Source organism: Melanostigma gelatinosum, assembly GCF_949748355.1.
Source record: "Melanostigma gelatinosum genome assembly, chromosome: 21".
Lineage (NCBI taxonomy): Eukaryota > Metazoa > Chordata > Actinopteri > Perciformes > Zoarcidae > Melanostigma > Melanostigma gelatinosum.
Genome location: NC_136654.1, coordinates 14,972,061 through 14,989,208, shown reverse-complemented (window position 1 = coordinate 14,989,208; position 17,148 = coordinate 14,972,061). Strand labels below are relative to the sequence as shown.

Below are 17,148 nucleotides of genomic sequence, written 5' to 3'. Positions count from 1 at the left end.
GCCACTGTCCTCCACTGGCGATGGAGCCCACACATGATGCCAGAGTCGTTTACATACGTGACCATACGACTCCGACAGAGCGGAGGGAGAGCACTCGCTCAGAGGGGGGATGACAATGACCATTTCCAAGGCAGTAACTTAGCAACAGCATCTTGATTTTGAGCCTGTAGTGTCCTAGCGTGGGTCTAGCTGTACCAGCTCCCATTGGGGAGCGCGGGTGTGAGGAGAGAAAAGTGGCCCTGATATCTGTAGATTAATTAAAATGCAGCAAGTGAGCACGAAACGACAGATGACATTTTCAGCCAGTTATGCTTTCAGTGCTTTGCATGCTTTAACAGGCTAAATTGTACCTAAAGTGTGTGATATAAGTTAACAGATCATTTAAATCTCTTATTGGCGAAGAAGTACTAAAGGAACTGTAGTCTGTGTGTCGGTGGGTAATTTAAAAGGGAGAGGGCATCCACAATCTTATGAATAATGCAACTATTTGGGGAGAAAATGAGTGAAATCAGCTGCAGAGCTCGGCTCCACTGTCTCTCACTCATTGGCCTCCATCTGCAGGCGTCTCACGCTCTTATTCTACATGAATCTTCTAAAGGTAGCCAGACCATTATTCCTGCATCCAGAGCTCTTATATGGCAGCAGACTAGTATCCATCAACCAGCAGAAACAAGCAATCTGCTCATTGGGAGCGCCTTGCATGTTTACTCCATGCTTATTTGTATTCATCTGATGACTGGTACTTGGTTGTATTGATGTATTTTTGGTGAGAGGAACACCGAGGTCACTTGTGAAAGGAAAAGAAAAGGTCAAGCGGCCTTTGCGCTCAAAAATTATGAATTCAGGGCGAGAATTTCAAAGAACGAAGCAGCAAGGAGTTCTGCTAACATCCGCCTTGTTGAATTTGAACGAATCAGCCACTGGAGGAGTTTTCTGTTCATCTTGCAGCCGATACAGTGGGCAGCTCTGTGCTGCTGAAGGTTGAGACTTGTCCCCCAAGCTATCACACAACCATCTGTCATGTTCGTTTAAGCTCTGGATCCTTTAAAGTCGTGCAGCGAGGAAACCCCTCAAACCTTCTCAGTATTGAACTGTAAAAACATGTACATTCCCTTGTGTCATACAAATAAAATTAAAAGGTGTACATCTGATGTGCGTCTGGTCTGTTCAGCAGTTTAAATGCCGTTAAAGCTGCAATCAGGTTTACTCTGTTGATCGTCTGATAAGCTGTCAAAATACAACTCACAAGAAAATCTCAATTTAAACACCAATGCCAGCATTTGCACAATAATATTTATTTCATACAAAGTTCCATCTGCTCCGCGCTGCACGTTAAAAAAACAGTTATCTGTTGTTTTTTTAATATGCCAGCTGACAAGCCTCTGGTGGATTCATGTAAAGTCTGATCAACATTCAGAGCTGGTGATGTGTGCACTTTTCTGCACAGCTACAGAGGCTTCGCTGCCACCAACGGAAAGAACGACACGGTGGAAAACGTTCTGCCGTTAGTGGGGTCTTCTGCAGAATCATTGGAAAATTGCCGCAAACGTACTTGACCTGTGATTTAATTCAGATCGTTCACTTGAACAGCTTCAAAGAAGGACATCTCGCAAGAATATTCTGCAATTAATGAGCAATTGTAACTTCGGACTCTGGTCCTTATTCAGCGTCCTGGTTCTGTGGTCTGATGGGGCCGATGGACGGGGCCCGGTTGGTGAAAGGGTGCCACTGGCCCTGGATACTGGGGTTGTCTGTGTGGAAGGGCTTGCGGATGCGGATGATGTCCAGACCGGACTGATTGGTCAGCTTGGTCAAAAGCTCAGAAATCTGCGGGGATGTTTTGCTCGTGACGAGTTCTTCTCTCACGTTGCCGTTTACTGCAGGAAGGAATAAAAAGATATGAGTGACTTTAAAAAGGGTCACACAGAGAAACCCGCCCAGTGGGAAATGTAGCAGTGTCAACAAGAAAGTACCGGAATAGAGGTCTCATAAAAAAACAGTGTTATACTGCCCCCTACAGCATCTAGTAGCAAACATAAATCACGTAACTTTACTGCAGTTCACTTTTCTTGTTATTTATTTAATTCAAAGAAAAACCACAGAGTTAAACTTGTCACACACTTTACCAGAAAGATAGAATATAATCCTGAACCTGACCTTTCAACTGTAAAGCACAACTTTGAAGTAGCATTTTTTAATTTTAGTATATCCAAGGTATGTTTTTATCAGAACAATTTGCTTCAGAAGTCTGCTTATATTTTTGATCATGTCAACAATAATTAAAAAAGGAAATATTTTGTCGTTTGTTTTTTGTCTTTTTTAACGGTCCCACAATTAAGTTAAATTTCCTAGAAAAAGAGCTGAAATGTGACTTTAAATTATTGTGTAATTACTACTTAAGTTGGTGCTAATTATAAGGAAAATTGAGTTGTGTTCTACAGGCAACCACACTCAATATGAATGGAGAATACAATTACAGATGGACATTTACTTGAGTTTAAAGGATCTCTGTATGTTCTTCCAGTTTAAGCATTTCTTTAGAAGATATTTCTCTGGAGATCATCGACGGTTTATAAATTCAACACGAGCTTAACTGTCTCAGAACTTTCTCTCCATTTCCCCTGTGAATAGTTCAACATATCATCATTCTTTCCCAGAACGGTTCCAGGAAATATTTGGGAAATAACACTCTAAAATAAAATAAAAACATTATTCTAGAAATAAAAACATGAGCTATAACGAGGAAAGAAATTGAGGATTCGTCGAACGTCCCATCAAAACACAAAGTCATGAGCACTTACAGTATTCTGCAACTATTTTGGGTATCCTGCATGACTGAGGAGACACGTACACGACGGTTGCAGGGTTCTTCTTGGCATAATCCACCACTCCCTCTTCAATGAACTCCCTGAAGACGAAAGGCAGACGGTAATGATGCAGTGGTCGCTCTGTGTCACTATACAGGAGCGTATTTTCTTATTGACCAAAGAATATCTGATGTTGCCTTTTGTTCCGCTGCAACTGGCAAGGTGGAATATAACCAAGTACATTTGTTAAAGCACTATTCTTACTCGAACTACAGCTTTGAGTGTTTCCATTTTCTGCTACATTGTACTTCAAAATCCACATTTCAGAACTAAATACTGGAGTACATTTAAAAACCAGCTCGTTACTTAGCAGATAAAGATCAAAGAATAAAATTAAAGCAGGGCTTAACTTCACTATTTTTGTATTAATATATATGCATGTTAATTGTATTTTTACCTGACTCCCAACGAGCTCTGTGCGTTTTTAGAGAAGATGATGGAGACTCGCTTCAGCTGGCAGACGTACCGACCGACACCGTTCTGCAGAACGCTGTTCAGGAAGCGACTCGCTGTCCCTCTGGCTGTCATCGTGTACAAGTTAATTTATATATATATATATTATATATATATATATTATATTTTAATTAAAGTATTCTAAAACAACCGCTGAGCACACATTAACGTTAGCTAGCAACAACATGCACAGAGGACGACTTCACGGGCATGTATGTGCTTTGGTCCGTCGATGAAATGTTCCGGAGTGCAACACATAGCTGACACGACCGTTGAAAAAAAAAATTTAATTAAACTTCTTCGGTTGGCAAATGAAAATGTTTGATTCTAATTTATTAAAAGAAATATTTCACACGCGCATATTAAAGTTTAGACTTGTACAATTAAAATGACAGCAAAAACATATATATGCAGTTCAGCATATGTTTCACACGGACTTGTTTTGATAACGCACCGAAAAGCCCGGGCTAGAGGAGCATGGAGGAAAATGAGGGCAGACATCAGAGCCAGTAAGGTGGATTTTGTGTTTGTTCTTCAATTAAACGTAGTATATTTCTAGATAAGGCTTTCGCGCACATGCAGGCTAATTTTATTGTACACTCAATGTCCGTTTGATAAAAAAATAAACAAGATAACGGTTTTCTGCCTCTCTGTCTTTGACTAACACTAGCATAGGTCATCCATGAATGAACTCTGTAGCTTTGCAGTGAGTTACTTGACGTTCCTTCCCTCTTCTCGTGTCCGTCGCAGGTTCAATGAACTCACTAGATAACTAATGTGGAGGAGCTCGCTGCTGAAGGGCACCACCTGTCTCTTGCAGGTGGCAGCCCCGAGGTTTCTCCACCAAAGACACATCCCATCCCTCTGTGTGAGACCTCTCACTCAGGGGCTCCTGCACAGGCCTTCCTGTGGTTTGGAGCTCCGGGGTACAGGCTACTTCCTGGCACACGGTGGGACCAGGGCTTTTAAGAAAGATGCAAAGTCTACTGTGGAGTTCCCTGTGAGCCCCGTCACAGTCACAGACATCAAACAGTACCTGCGCTCTAAAGAGATTCCCTTCCACGATGGCTACAGCTGCCTCCACACCCCGAGCATCTTCGTGGAAGCGTCCGCCAGGAGGGACAGCTGCTCCCTGTTCGTCGACAAAACCACCGGACAGTTTCTGTGCAAAGACACGCTGGTGGAAGGGAGCTGGGAGGATCTCCAGGACTGCCTGGAGGTGATGCAGAAGGAGGAGCAGGACTTCCTCAGCCCCCATGTGCTGCTGGGATACCCGGAGAGTTTGGAGGAGCAGGATGAGATGGAGAGGGAGCTGAGGGAGGTGCAGAGGATCTGGTCCAGCTCCGTGCCCTTCTCTGACCTGCCCGAGGACGAGGCTCTGCTGGTTAAGACCATGTTCCAGGTAACGTTGAGTAAATGCATGGGTGTTTGTTATTCTACCATAGATTTTATTTGTATACGTCAGAATAATCAAAGGAATAACAGAAAAGCAGGGAAATTAAATCTATCTAAAGGTCTACATAGTCATCTTATAGTTATCTGTGAACGAGTAATGTGAAGATAAAGGGGGAAGAGGCAGACATGCAGACAGGCAGCATTCAGTTACATCATTTAAATGAATATATTTTGTCTGTCTTTCAATATTTAGAGCATGTTATTTAAGATTTTCCAACTGTAATTGTTGTAATTGCATGCCATTTAAATATTGATAATATTAATAATCAGTAAAACATATTACCTTTGTTATAAAACTTGTATGAAGAGCTTTTCAAAACTAAATCTGAATAAAACGCTTTGGTCACGGCATGATAAATAAACAGGACAAAAACAAACAAGAAGACAATAAAAGACTAAAAATCTAAAGACAAATTGTAAAAATACTGACGAGTATAATCACCATAAAACAACAACTTCTCAAGACTATTTCCCACACAGGATGATGAGCTTTATCAACGTTTGGTTTCAGATCACAAAGATCTCAAATGCAACACTCAAGAGGTTTGGCGTGCGGCTCTTCAAACCTACCAAGAGTCTGGTTTTCCCCTGGTTTGGTGGACCCGACTCCTCCCTAAAGGGGGTAAAGCTGCTCTCCGCCCAAAGCACAGACACTGACAGAGTTACCTACAATGAAGCTACAGTCCCAAAGTCTAATTTGTACTACAGCCTGTTTGGCCTCCCCCTGGTGGGCCGTATGGACACGGAGGTGGTGCTGACCGGACACGAGCTGGACACTCTGGCTGTGAGCCAGGCCACGGGACTCCCCAGCGTGGCTCTCCCACGTGGGGTCAGCTGCCTCCCGCCGATCCTGCTGCCTTACCTGGAACAGTTCAAGCGGGTGACGCTGTGGCTGGGAGACGACATTCGCTCCTGGGAGGCGTCAAAGATCTTCTCGCGCAAGCTGGGTCTGAGGCGCTGCTCGCTGGTGAGGCCCGGGGAGTACCGGCCGTGTCCCGTGGAGGCGCTGGCCCAGGGGAAGAACTTCAGCCACATCATCAAATCCTCCATCCCAGCGGCCCACAAGTCCATCGTTTCCTTCAAGCAGCTCAGAGAGGACGTGTACGGGGAGCTGGTGAACACGGAGCAGGTGGCCGGAGTGAAGTGGGGGAGATTTCCGGAGCTCAACAGGATCCTGAAGGGACACCGCAAGGGGGAGCTGACTGTTTTCACAGGTAGGACGCATGATGTCAGTCATTTCTCAAATAATCATAATTTAAAATATAGTCCTCATCTCCCAACTCTGCAGAGTGGTACATTTAAGAACCACATCTCTGATCATCTCTTACTCACCCCGTTCAGTTTACAAACACACATGTATAGTGTATCTTAACATGCATGTCTCTTTGTGCACCAGGTCCTACCGGCAGTGGGAAGACCACCTTTATCAGTGAGGTTGCCCTGGACCTCTGCATGCAGGGCGTCAACACGTTGTGGGGCAGCTTCGAGATCAACAACGTGCGCCTGGCGAAGATCATGCTGACGCAGTTTGCCATGCAGAGGCTGGAGGAGAACCTGGAGCAGTACGACTTCTGGGCGGACAAGTTCGAAGAGCTGCCGCTCTACTTCATGACCTTCCACGGGCAGCAGAACATCAAGTAAGTCTGACCAAAGTCTGCATCATGTAACTGCTTTTCAGGAAAGAAAAGAACATCAAGTGAGTAAAATAAGTTTAAGTTCAACCTTGATTTGTTTACTTACCTGCAGTGTAGTAAATCTTTTACATCAACAGATTAATATATGATATAAAAGCAGCATTTTTACCTTCTCTAAAGGACGGTGCTGGACACAATGCAGCATGCTGTCTACCTTTACGACATCAACCACGTGATCATCGACAACCTGCAGTTCATGATGGGGCAAGAAAACCTCTCAGTCGACAAGTGAGTAAGAGTTACATTACGACAAATACAACAATAAACTCTCTCTCCAATATCGGTTTCTTCAAGCACAACACTTTTAAAGTTTTCCATCACAAATGGGGAAATAACAGATGTTCCACGTGTCCAGGTTTGCAGTCCAGGACCACATTATCGGAGCGTTCAGGAAGTTTGCCACCAACAGCAGCTGCCACGTCACTCTGGTCATTCACCCCCGGAAAGAGGAGGATGACCGAGAGCTGCAAACCGCCTCCATCTTTGGCTCAGCAAAGGTAACGTCTCACCTTTCTTTTTAAACTAAACTGAGATGCAAAGTGGTTAGTTTATACTTCCATTTTCAACTTTTTCTCTTATCATCTTTTAAAGAGGACAAAGAGAGCTCTTGAGTCTTGCTGTTTTTGTAGCTAGAGTAGCGGATCTAAACAAACAAACAAACACATTCATTGACTTGTCTTCGCCCTGACGCTCTTTATAAAACTGCAGTTATTCAACACAACTAAAACACATCTCAACCTTTAACCCCTCGCAGGCCAGCCAAGAAGCCGACAACGTCCTGATTCTGCAGGAGAAGAAGCTGGTGACGTGTGCCGGCCGCAGGTCCCTGCAGGTCACCAAGAACCGCTTCGACGGAGACGTGGGCATCTTCCCTCTGGATTTCATCAAGTCTTCGCTCACGTTCGCTGCTCCCATCAAAGGCAAGCACAAGCTGAGGAAGGTCGCCATCAAGCCGGAGGACGAGGAGGACGAGGGGAGCGAGGTGAAGAAGGAAGAAGTTAAAAAAGAGAAAGCGGCCAAAACAAAGACGCCACGAAATATTAAGAAGGGAAGTGAAAGCATGGAGAAGTAACTATAATATAGTGTAATTCATGGGCACGATGGATCACATTTACATGTTAGACAGTTTTATGTCCGTAAAAGGTTCAACTGAGCTGAACATTTAGTACGTTGGAGCCAAATGATGTGATTCACAATGAAACAAATGGTTAATAATCCAGAATGATTTGAGGTGACTGAACGTTTATTTCATTATGGAATGAAGTGCGGATGTTCCAACCAGAATGTGAATGATGGTTTAAGTGTTGGTACATATTAAGCTTTTCTATGCAGGTAGTTCTGAATATTATTACTGTAATTATTACAAATACTGCTAAACTCGTTCTACGTTTTCACAAAAGAAATACTGTGACACCAAGTTGTTCAGTATTTCATGTTAAAACACTCGCTCGCGTTGCCGTAGCGTGCTCTCTACTGACGTTTTGTAGAAAGATGATTTATTAAATGAGTTGTTTTTTTTAAAAATAAAAAATGCTTGTCATGCATATTTTTGTCTGTGTTTTCTTATCTGTTCAACAGGGGGCAGTGTGTGCTTTATACATGACATGAATCAACCTCCACAGAAAACATCACTTCCTTATTTACATCTGGCTGCATATGTGTGTATTTCATTTTGCGTAGTCTTTTTGTCCCAGTTGTCTGTTTGATTGAGAAATAATAAGCTTGAAAGTGCACAATCATGCACATTAGCAAGAAAATGTTAAATTCTGTTCAGCACTACAAACACTAGTTCCGCTGTGAGATTGCTTTTCATATAAATCTTTCTGTTTAATTGGACATTTATACGTACAGTAGAGCTCTTTGGCCTCATGTTGACCTGCTGTGAGTGTTTCTACCGTTTTAACATAATTAATGATAATTAAGTGGCGTCAGATTACACTTTATGTTAAAAGGGTTTAGGTTTTTCATGCACGGAGCCATCGCCAGTGTCACATTACACAATCTATTATTTAGACTGAGTGACTTTTAATGAAAGCAAATGTGTTTCCAAACATCTTCACATGAATATGTCATGCCTTGGCTGCACCGGTGTGGGGTTACGTGAAGAATCAGCAGCTTTCAGACTCCGCATTGTACTGCACGCGGATCCACTGCAGGATGGGTTGATGCTCAAAGTGTCGTATTTCATCACAGTCACTGCAAAGCCAAATAAAATTCAGATTTATGATCTAAAGGGAACGGTTCAGTGTGGGCATATGGAAGTGCCAGTGTGTTTGATATCAGGGCATTTGGTGATTTTACAACCTTGGCACACACAGTAGATGTAGTCTCACCCTTGGTCAGAAAATTAGGGAACTTTGCTCTTTGGAACTCTCTTGGACTCCTCTTGTCATATACAACAATATTGTGTGGTTGTATATACAGTAAACATTGTCAACCTTATGATGGACAGTTTAAAAGAAAACAAAAAATCAAAGTAGACGCAACAGAACCAGAGATCGTACCTTTTATTCCACACAATCTTTCTTCTCAAAACATGTCGCCTACATTACCCACAATGCAACGTGACCGCCTATAGTTGGGTCAGCGATTCAGGTGTGTTATGCCAGTAACGGGGCAGAAGCTAAGATGAAGACAGAGGTCTGGTAAACACTTCTTTGTAACTCAACACTCAGATTTGTTTTTCATTTTCAAACTTGTAGTCTCAGACCCGACATTGACTCAAGTGACATCACTTGAGGCCATTTTACAAAAACATTGTCCAAAAACCAACGATCTCATCGTACGTAGCGAAGCCATCATACAAACTGTTATATGAGGATACGTAGAAAGTAGTACTCCCCAAGACCTGAGAGCAGACTTTTAATAATTGGTGGAGTAACCCTTTCATATATAGTTCTTCCATTGTGGGCCTCAGTCGAGAGTTCACAGAGGTCAGGGCCTCTCTGTCGGCCTCTGAGATCTCTGCTGGCTCCACACTCACTTCACACACGGCATGTGGACCCCTGAGCTCCTGAGAATAGCCGTAGATATTGTTGTAAGCTGTGGGAGTAATGCCTGTGTGTGTTTGATGAACGTAAATCACAGTGGATGAGGCGGCAGGAGGGAGACAGTTCCTGGACAGATGTGGTGATCGACAGGTTTCTCTTCCATCTTTTTGCTCTCATTTCTCCTTCTTCCTTTGCTGGTAAATGTTTTTCCTGTGAATGTTTTACTGCTGTGTGAGTACACTTTGCTTTCCTTAATGACTCCAGGCTGTGTGTGCTTGATGGGTCCGGGTGTCCTCTTGACTGTGTGGGTGTGGGATACGCCTGCCGAGGACTCTGAATGGGGCTCTTTGTGTTTTGAGGCATTACTGCACCCAGATGATGGCAGCTCTGTCGCCTGCCAGCTCCTCAAAAGAGGGAAAAACACACAGAAAACTGGAGTGAATGAGTCTGCAGATGCCTATGCATGCACAGAACTGTCCCAAAAACTTATGCTCTGCAGCTTTCAGTCATACTCTACACAGCACCCCTAAGCTTCATCCAAGGACGTTTACAAAGATAAGAGCTCAAGTTATTTCTTATCCCAGAACAAATACCGGAATCTCTGTGTACGTCAGATTGTTGTCTTTGTTTTGAGTGGCCTGTGCTGATCAGAGCTTTGCATGTCTATTCAAATAGCTGCCATCTGGAGAGCATCAAACAACTTGAGTTACGCAGCTCTTAATCACGAAGGAATCAAATTGTGCAGAGACCAAAAGAATTCCAATCAAAACGCTACAAGATATGAGAGGATGCGAATGAAACGGTGCCAAGAAAAGATGTTTCAGCTGCAGATAAACCCTGTTTTCTTGTGAAGAATTTGAACTAAAATCCACTGAAAACAGAGCGATCAGATCAGGGTATTAGAACTAAATCTTCATAAACGGATTCCACATACAAGGAAAAAACCTCAGACATTATAGTCAGAGAAAAATGCACTGGAAGCTCCGGCTGCTCCCAGCACTGCTGATGATGGGACGCATGGATACGTGACATGCATGCATAGCTCTCCGCCCATTAGCTGCCCCTCCATTACATCAACTATTTGACCAAGTCTGGAGGTAATTTCAGGACCTTCAATCAGAGTTAATCTGCTGCGAGCTTTGGCTCTTGCGAAGGGACTTTTACTCAACATTCCAGACAGGATCATTTTCAGAGTGTTTGGTCATGGTAGTGTGGTTCCTCTTGGACATGGTGGCAAGACAGTGTTATATTGATTAGAACGCATGGGAAGCATTTGGAGTGAAGTAGGAAAAGCATCTTTATTCTTTAATGAATGTCAAAGAATAGTTTGACGTTTGTGAAATGTGCTTAAATGGTTTCCTTCTGAGAGTTAGATGAGAGGATCGATAACTCTCTCATGTATGGAGTTACGGTAAATATGAAGCTACAGCCAGCAGCTTAGCTTAGCTTAGCACAAAGGCTGGAAATAGGGGAAACAGCTAGCCTGACTTCAACTGAATTCAATGCCAATTAACACAGAATATCTTATTTGTTTGATTTGTACAAAAACCAAAGCGTGAAAACAAAAATGGTCGGGACCGTTTCTTGGGCGGATGCAGTGACTTCCTGAAACCAAGCTAGCTGTTCCCCCCCTGCTTCCAGTCTTTATGCTAAGCTAAGCTAACCATCAGCTGGCTGTATCTTCTTATTTAGAGTGGTATTGATCTTTTTGTCTAACTCTCAACAACAAAAGCAAATAAACATTTCTATCTTTGAAACAGATGTATTCTTTATAAATCATTTCTGCCTGGAGAGAGACAGGAAATATTTAAATGACACATAAACGAATATCATAGTTTTTAGTAAATAGCAAACAATGTGTTCTTTTGATTATGTGATGCACACACTCTGACCAAGTGCAGTCCCAAACCACTACTGGTATGGTTGAGAGTCGTTTGATAAACCCGGCATCTTTAAGAGAGTGAGAACATTACTTGACCCAGACTGACGTTAAAATAGAAATGATGACAGAGCATGCTGGGAGAACATTGAGTGCAGTGGAGCGCTACATCGAGTATGTAGAGCAGGTTCATCACCGCACTGTCTGTCACTTTAGGCTTTCTTCCTTTGACTTTCCTTCTCCTTCAAAGTGGGAAACTGGGACCCAGTACTTCTATCAGGATGATAACCGGCCTGAAATGTTCATAAATATCAATATCCCCAAAATACACAAAGTGCATATTTGTTTCTCTGTGTATTTGCAGCCAGAGCACGCTGATGTCCCACGTGGCTCGCAGACAGACCAGAGGCCGTTTCAGACTCAAAGCTGTTTCAAGATGCCCCCCAGCCCCCCACCCCTGTCCCCTTAATGTCGGGACGGGGGCGGCTCTGCCTCACTTCCTCACGTGCACGTGCACTGTGCACGTTTGACCCACATTACCCAACAGTATGCCTGCCTCTGTGAATATTACCATGTGCACATCCTCCCCTCTGACCAGGAGGAAGCTTGTGTTTCAACACATTTTGTGAAACTTAGAGGCTATCGCTGTGCTACATTTTTATTGTTGCCAACAAATCTCGTGAAAAGACCAAAACATTTTTTTTTTTCGTATTCCTCTGTGCCGTAGAGCTACATTGTTGTCTAAAAACTATTCCAAACACATCGGTGTACCACACTGACGCACAGGGCGACATTTTTCTTCATTACATTGAACACACTCACACTGTAGTTTACGTTGAGTCAACCTCACATTTAAGAGTCAACATTTGGAGAAACGCAACCCGTCGTCACGTTACTCCTGGTTAAGTAACATCTACTGAAAACTCCAGTGACCAGCTATGTATTCTTGTCCTTGGAAACATTCTTGTTCTTCATTTCCTTCCAGAGCTTTCAACCACATCTTGCGGCCTTCCTCAGTGAAACAATCAGAAACAATAAGTAAGATAGAAGCTAGAAAAGTACATTTGTGACCTATTTCTAAAGTGGCTGTAATCAATTCAATAATCAAGCAGTGTGTCATTTTTACACACGTAAAGGGCATTTAGTGGCTTTGAACTGTAATGACCTTTGCGAGTGACACAAAAGTGCAGCTGAATGTTCTCAGTGTGAGCTGGACTCCTCTGAGAATACCTGCAGTGCTTTAGGTCTCTGTGGTCGGCCGGTATGGTTCACTCATCTAAAGGTAAACCAGCATGTTTTGGCTTTTGGTGCACTCATATTGAGCTGCAGCTGCATCCTTGATGCCGATCCTTGATGAGTCCTCCTCAGTCACTCTAGGATATATACTCTATGGCTCATGTCTAAAAAATCCCGAACTGTCATGTAGCATTAGCAACGGGCCTTTAGCTGACCGTCCACCCCCCAGTGACAGAGTTTTAATCGAAACACCTTCCGTGTCAGTGTGCTCTGCGTTCTGAACACGACAGGGAAACCTTTTTGAAAGTGTCAGGCGCTTATGCAACCACGAGATCCGGCCAAAGAAAGCGCAGAGGGGCCTAATCTGCCCCGGCACCGTGGGTGTGGAGGCTGTTTAAGAGCCCCGAGGGGACTGGGGAGGGTGCACCGTCACACTCTGTTGTTCTGGATGCTGGAAAAATCCTAGAGGCTAAAAGAGGGGGCAGGTGTGGGTGACAATAAAGAGTCTGATTACAGCTGTAGGAGTGATGAGTGTGGTCAGGAAAGTGGAGACTGAGGTGGAGGGAGTAGTGGAGGAATCTGTCAAACGGGGCATTGAGGGGGCAGCCGGCTCTGTTTTTAATGAGTTGAGGGCCTCATTCCTCGTCAGCGAAGTGGTCCTAAGCCGGGGAGAAGTGGGGCCCCTGGCAGGGCTCCAGCACCTCACACCAGACTTTCCTTTTAATTCACTCTGAAAGGCTTTGCCCAGCCAGCCAGGCATACTCCACGGCACGGCCTCGCCAAAGAAAATGCCCATTCAGTCTCAAATTAGCCGTCCGCATGGCCGCCTTCAAAGGAGGCCCCTCTCTGCCTAATCTCCTCAGACTGTGTGCACACACTGACCGTCTGCTTCACGAGAGCAGAAAAAAAACGGAGCCAGTGGTCGCCCAGTGCAGCAGTTAATTAAAGCATTATCGGCATGAACATGGTCAGTTAAGCTGATTATCTAACGGCGATACACGTAAGATAAAGCCAAGCACATGGCGCTGATGCTGAATGTGATCGTTTCAAGGCCGTTTTCTATCAGCTGTAAGACTGTGTGGATCAACAAAAGAGCTTGAATATTACTCTCACACTCTAGATGAAATTATTGCATATTTTAATCAAGCTCCTTGATTAAGAAAAGAAAAAAATGGGGATCGAAGTGGGTGAGCTATTCAATAAATGACAAAAACAACTCCCCTTGGCACAGTGAACCAGATTAGATGGATGAGAGAGTCTCGCAGCTCCGGACAATAACGACAAAAGAAGCTGAATTCCTGCAGAGAATACACAGAGCGAACATGGAGCCATGCCAGAAATGTTAATATTCATATCAAGTGACATTTTCTGATTATAAATGTGAAGCTTATTGAACCGAACCTGCAGAAACACTTCACTCATTCACATCTGTCTCTTAGTGAAGACAACAAGGGACACGGGTGGACCGTTACGGACCGCTTTGTTATTACTACACATATGGAAATATGATTCATGATCGACTTGTTCTTGATGAGGAGAAGCTTAAATACCATATGCTCCGTTCCGCTGAGGGACAACCTCTTTAATGAGACAATATGGACTCTGCAGCTGCAATGGAAATACGGTTAATAGCTGCTGTTAATCAAAGCATTGAATCACCGATCAGACATTTCCTGTGCTCTCTCTTCCATGCTGTGTTACTTTTCAACAGTCTCATGATAATTCCACATAGATTATCCATCTGTTCTCAAAATATGTAGAATAACAACAGCAGCATCAGGTGTGCACTGTGAACAGAACTTGAGTCAGAACATATAGTCTAGTCTGAGCTGATCCTTCTGATCGTCTTCTTCTGAATTGTAACTTTAAACAACTCTGTTGAACAACAAAATGATTGCCACGTTTTTGATGAGATACTTTTTCTCCAGCTCCTGGTGATAATCTGCTGGTGTTCACATTGTTACAACCTTTTCATTTACTGCTGAGTCAAGGAACACAAGGACACACAAGCTAAGGGAGCTTGGTGTGTAGCTTGCTCAACAGAAAATACTGCACATCATGTAACTCAACTGCAAAGTGCTCAAATGGGAATATCAACAAAGTACATGATTCCCATCATGCACCTGGGAACACCTTAGAAATGTGTTTTCCTGGCTTCCACTGCACGTGTCTAATGTCTCATAATAACAGAAAGTATTTCAGTGTCACATTCAGGAAATGGCCCCTCAAATAGAAGAGATTTCTGAGTGAGCAGCACTGACCGACTACTTTTTCACCAATTATCTCCATCCGGCATGTTTATGAATAAAGTGAGCTGACGGTGGACGCGGAGGGGAAGGTCATTATCAGCCAATGCAACATAATTGCAGATACGCTGGCTGCTTTGGGCAACGATAGGCATCTTGGGGACACGAGCTCCGGCTCCAGCCAGGAGCAGAGAGCAAGCGGGAACACAACGTCTCCGCCATGCTCGACAGGCGAAGAGCAGACACGCTACATTCAACCCACATACAATTATCAATTACTCTAACAACTCTTCTCATATTCTCTAGTGGCCGGATAAGTGCAGGACAATTTTCTCTCCGTTCCCATCAGGCCTGATTGCTGGAGCTCCACCAGCTTCACCAAGCCGCTCAGTTCAGTGAATCCAATTTCCTCACAAATGGAGTTCAGCTTTTTGAAAATTAAGGAAAACTTTGGGAATGTACATACTCACACGATGTGGGGAAAAACATGCAGGAATGTGTTTTTTGTTAGCGGCTGTTTTGCGCTCAGAAAGTTTATTTCCTGGGTTTTTCAAGAGTCGGCATTGACGTGTTAATCCATCTTTAGGCAACACTAACATTTTCCAGATGTTATTCTCTTTTCTTTTTTTGTGCTTTTAATCGCCTGTTTCTAGCCATGCTAACGGACGAACTGTCATAACTTTGATAACCCCATTCCCTCTAATTTCTCCAATACTTTGGGTTGTACTCAAATACCTAAACAAAACGATTACTAGCAGTATTTAGCAAGGGTTAGTACGACAGCACACTTAAGATGGTGAACATTGTAAATGTACTTGATTAACATCAGTAAACCAGCATTGTCATTGTGGGATAGATTTAATAATAGCAAGTATGTGGGACCGGAGGGCCAACTCTAACAAAGCCGAGCAAACAGGGAATTGTATTAATTATTAGTACGCTTCTTATCTCATTTTCTTGCCCGTGCTGAGAAAAAAAAAGAAGCATGCTGACACTCACCACAGATTGAAATCTCTCAGTGGGACTATGTTTAGCCTTGTTTTGAGCCTCTGGAGCAGAAAGGCTTGCCTGAGAGGGTTGAGGTTAGTCAGGTATGACCTTTCTACATATTTAGAATACAGAGCAAAGAACTGGTTGTTCTGGGACCAGCTGGGAATCTAGGGCACTTTTATCTTCATCACACTCCGGTGTAGTCGAGCCTGTAATCCCTTTACAACCCAACCACACGGGTTCTAAGTGTTTGTATAACTATTAGTGGACACTGCTCAATAGAATATATATGTATGTATATATATATAGATAGATAGATAGATAGATAGATAGATAGATGTAAGTGGTTACAGGTAAGTTCAGGTGCCTTCTGGGTGCAGGTGATTGATAATTGAGCTTTAACTACAATATATTACATATTATACAGATTGTGAGCAAAAGTGTGCCACGACTGGTGTTTTTACGTTAAAGGCGCGTGTGTGTAGAGAGAGAGAGAGAGAGAGAGAGAGAAAGAGAGAGAGAGAGAGAGAGAGAGAGAGAGAGAGAGAGAGAGAGAGAGAGAGAGAGAGAGAGAGAGAGAGAGAGAGAGAGAGGTGAGTCAAGCACATCATGCACAGGACAATACCGGTTGGCGTTCAAAATAAAAGCATGCTATTTTGGGTGTCATGTCAATAAGAGGATGCTAAATATCAGAACAGTACATTTCATAAAACCATGATAACAGAAATGTATTTTATATAATGTTTTTGTCTATACATACATTTACAGTAGCTGATACGTGTGTATATGCGGTTTACATATTCTAGACTGTATTTTATCTAACTTCTCTTGGATAGTTTCTTCATGCAGTTGTATATCCCTCTTGTTTTTTACTCTGTATTTATTTGTTGTCTTCATCACTTGTATACATATTTATTCTATGCTCATTTTATCTTCGTTCAGCTTTGTTGCCGTTACTTTTAGTTGTGTGTCTATTTATATCTCCATTGCTATTTGAACGGTGTGTTACATTGAGGGCAACAAAAAAACCCAGAGTCAAATCTATTGTTTGTGCTCACATACTTTGCCAATGAAACAGATTCTGATTCATACTTGAGGGAGGGGACAGCGAGGTTATCTTATTTTGAAATCCATAACCGGAAGTAAACACTATTCCTCTCGCTGGCTTTGCCTCCGTGCTCTAAACACGAGCGCCTCTCCAGCTCCACCGCACAACAACAAACGCGCTTTCTGCGGCAGGAAGAGAAGCAGCCGAGAGAAAGAAATACATTTTGAAACATGTCGTTTTGTTAAAAGCCACCTTGTTAAAGTCACGAGTTTGTGGATAAGACGGTTTTA

The 17,148-nt window shown here is 43.2% G+C and overlaps 2 protein-coding genes across 2 annotated transcripts; one reads left to right on the top strand and one right to left on the bottom strand.

Moving 5' to 3' along the window:
- Positions 1–1,297: 1,297 nt before the first annotated feature.
- Positions 1,298–3,539, bottom strand: mrpl43 (mitochondrial ribosomal protein L43). Its single transcript, XM_079292916.1, has 3 exons — positions 3,265–3,539; positions 2,802–2,908; positions 1,298–1,877 (listed from the first exon to the last, which is right to left on the bottom strand). Exons 1-3 carry the CDS (start codon positions 3,393–3,395, stop codon positions 1,660–1,662), a joined length of 456 nt encoding a protein of 151 aa, XP_079149042.1. The 5' UTR covers positions 3,396–3,539; the 3' UTR covers positions 1,298–1,659.
- A 236-nt stretch (positions 3,540–3,775) lies between these two features.
- Positions 3,776–8,013, top strand: twnk (twinkle mtDNA helicase). Its single transcript, XM_079292915.1, has 7 exons — positions 3,776–3,829; positions 4,071–4,722; positions 5,287–5,989; positions 6,172–6,412; positions 6,590–6,697; positions 6,825–6,966; positions 7,224–8,013. Exons 2-7 carry the CDS (start codon positions 4,096–4,098, stop codon positions 7,539–7,541), a joined length of 2,139 nt encoding a protein of 712 aa, XP_079149041.1. The 5' UTR covers positions 3,776–3,829; positions 4,071–4,095; the 3' UTR covers positions 7,542–8,013.
- Positions 8,014–17,148: the final 9,135 nt, after the last annotated feature.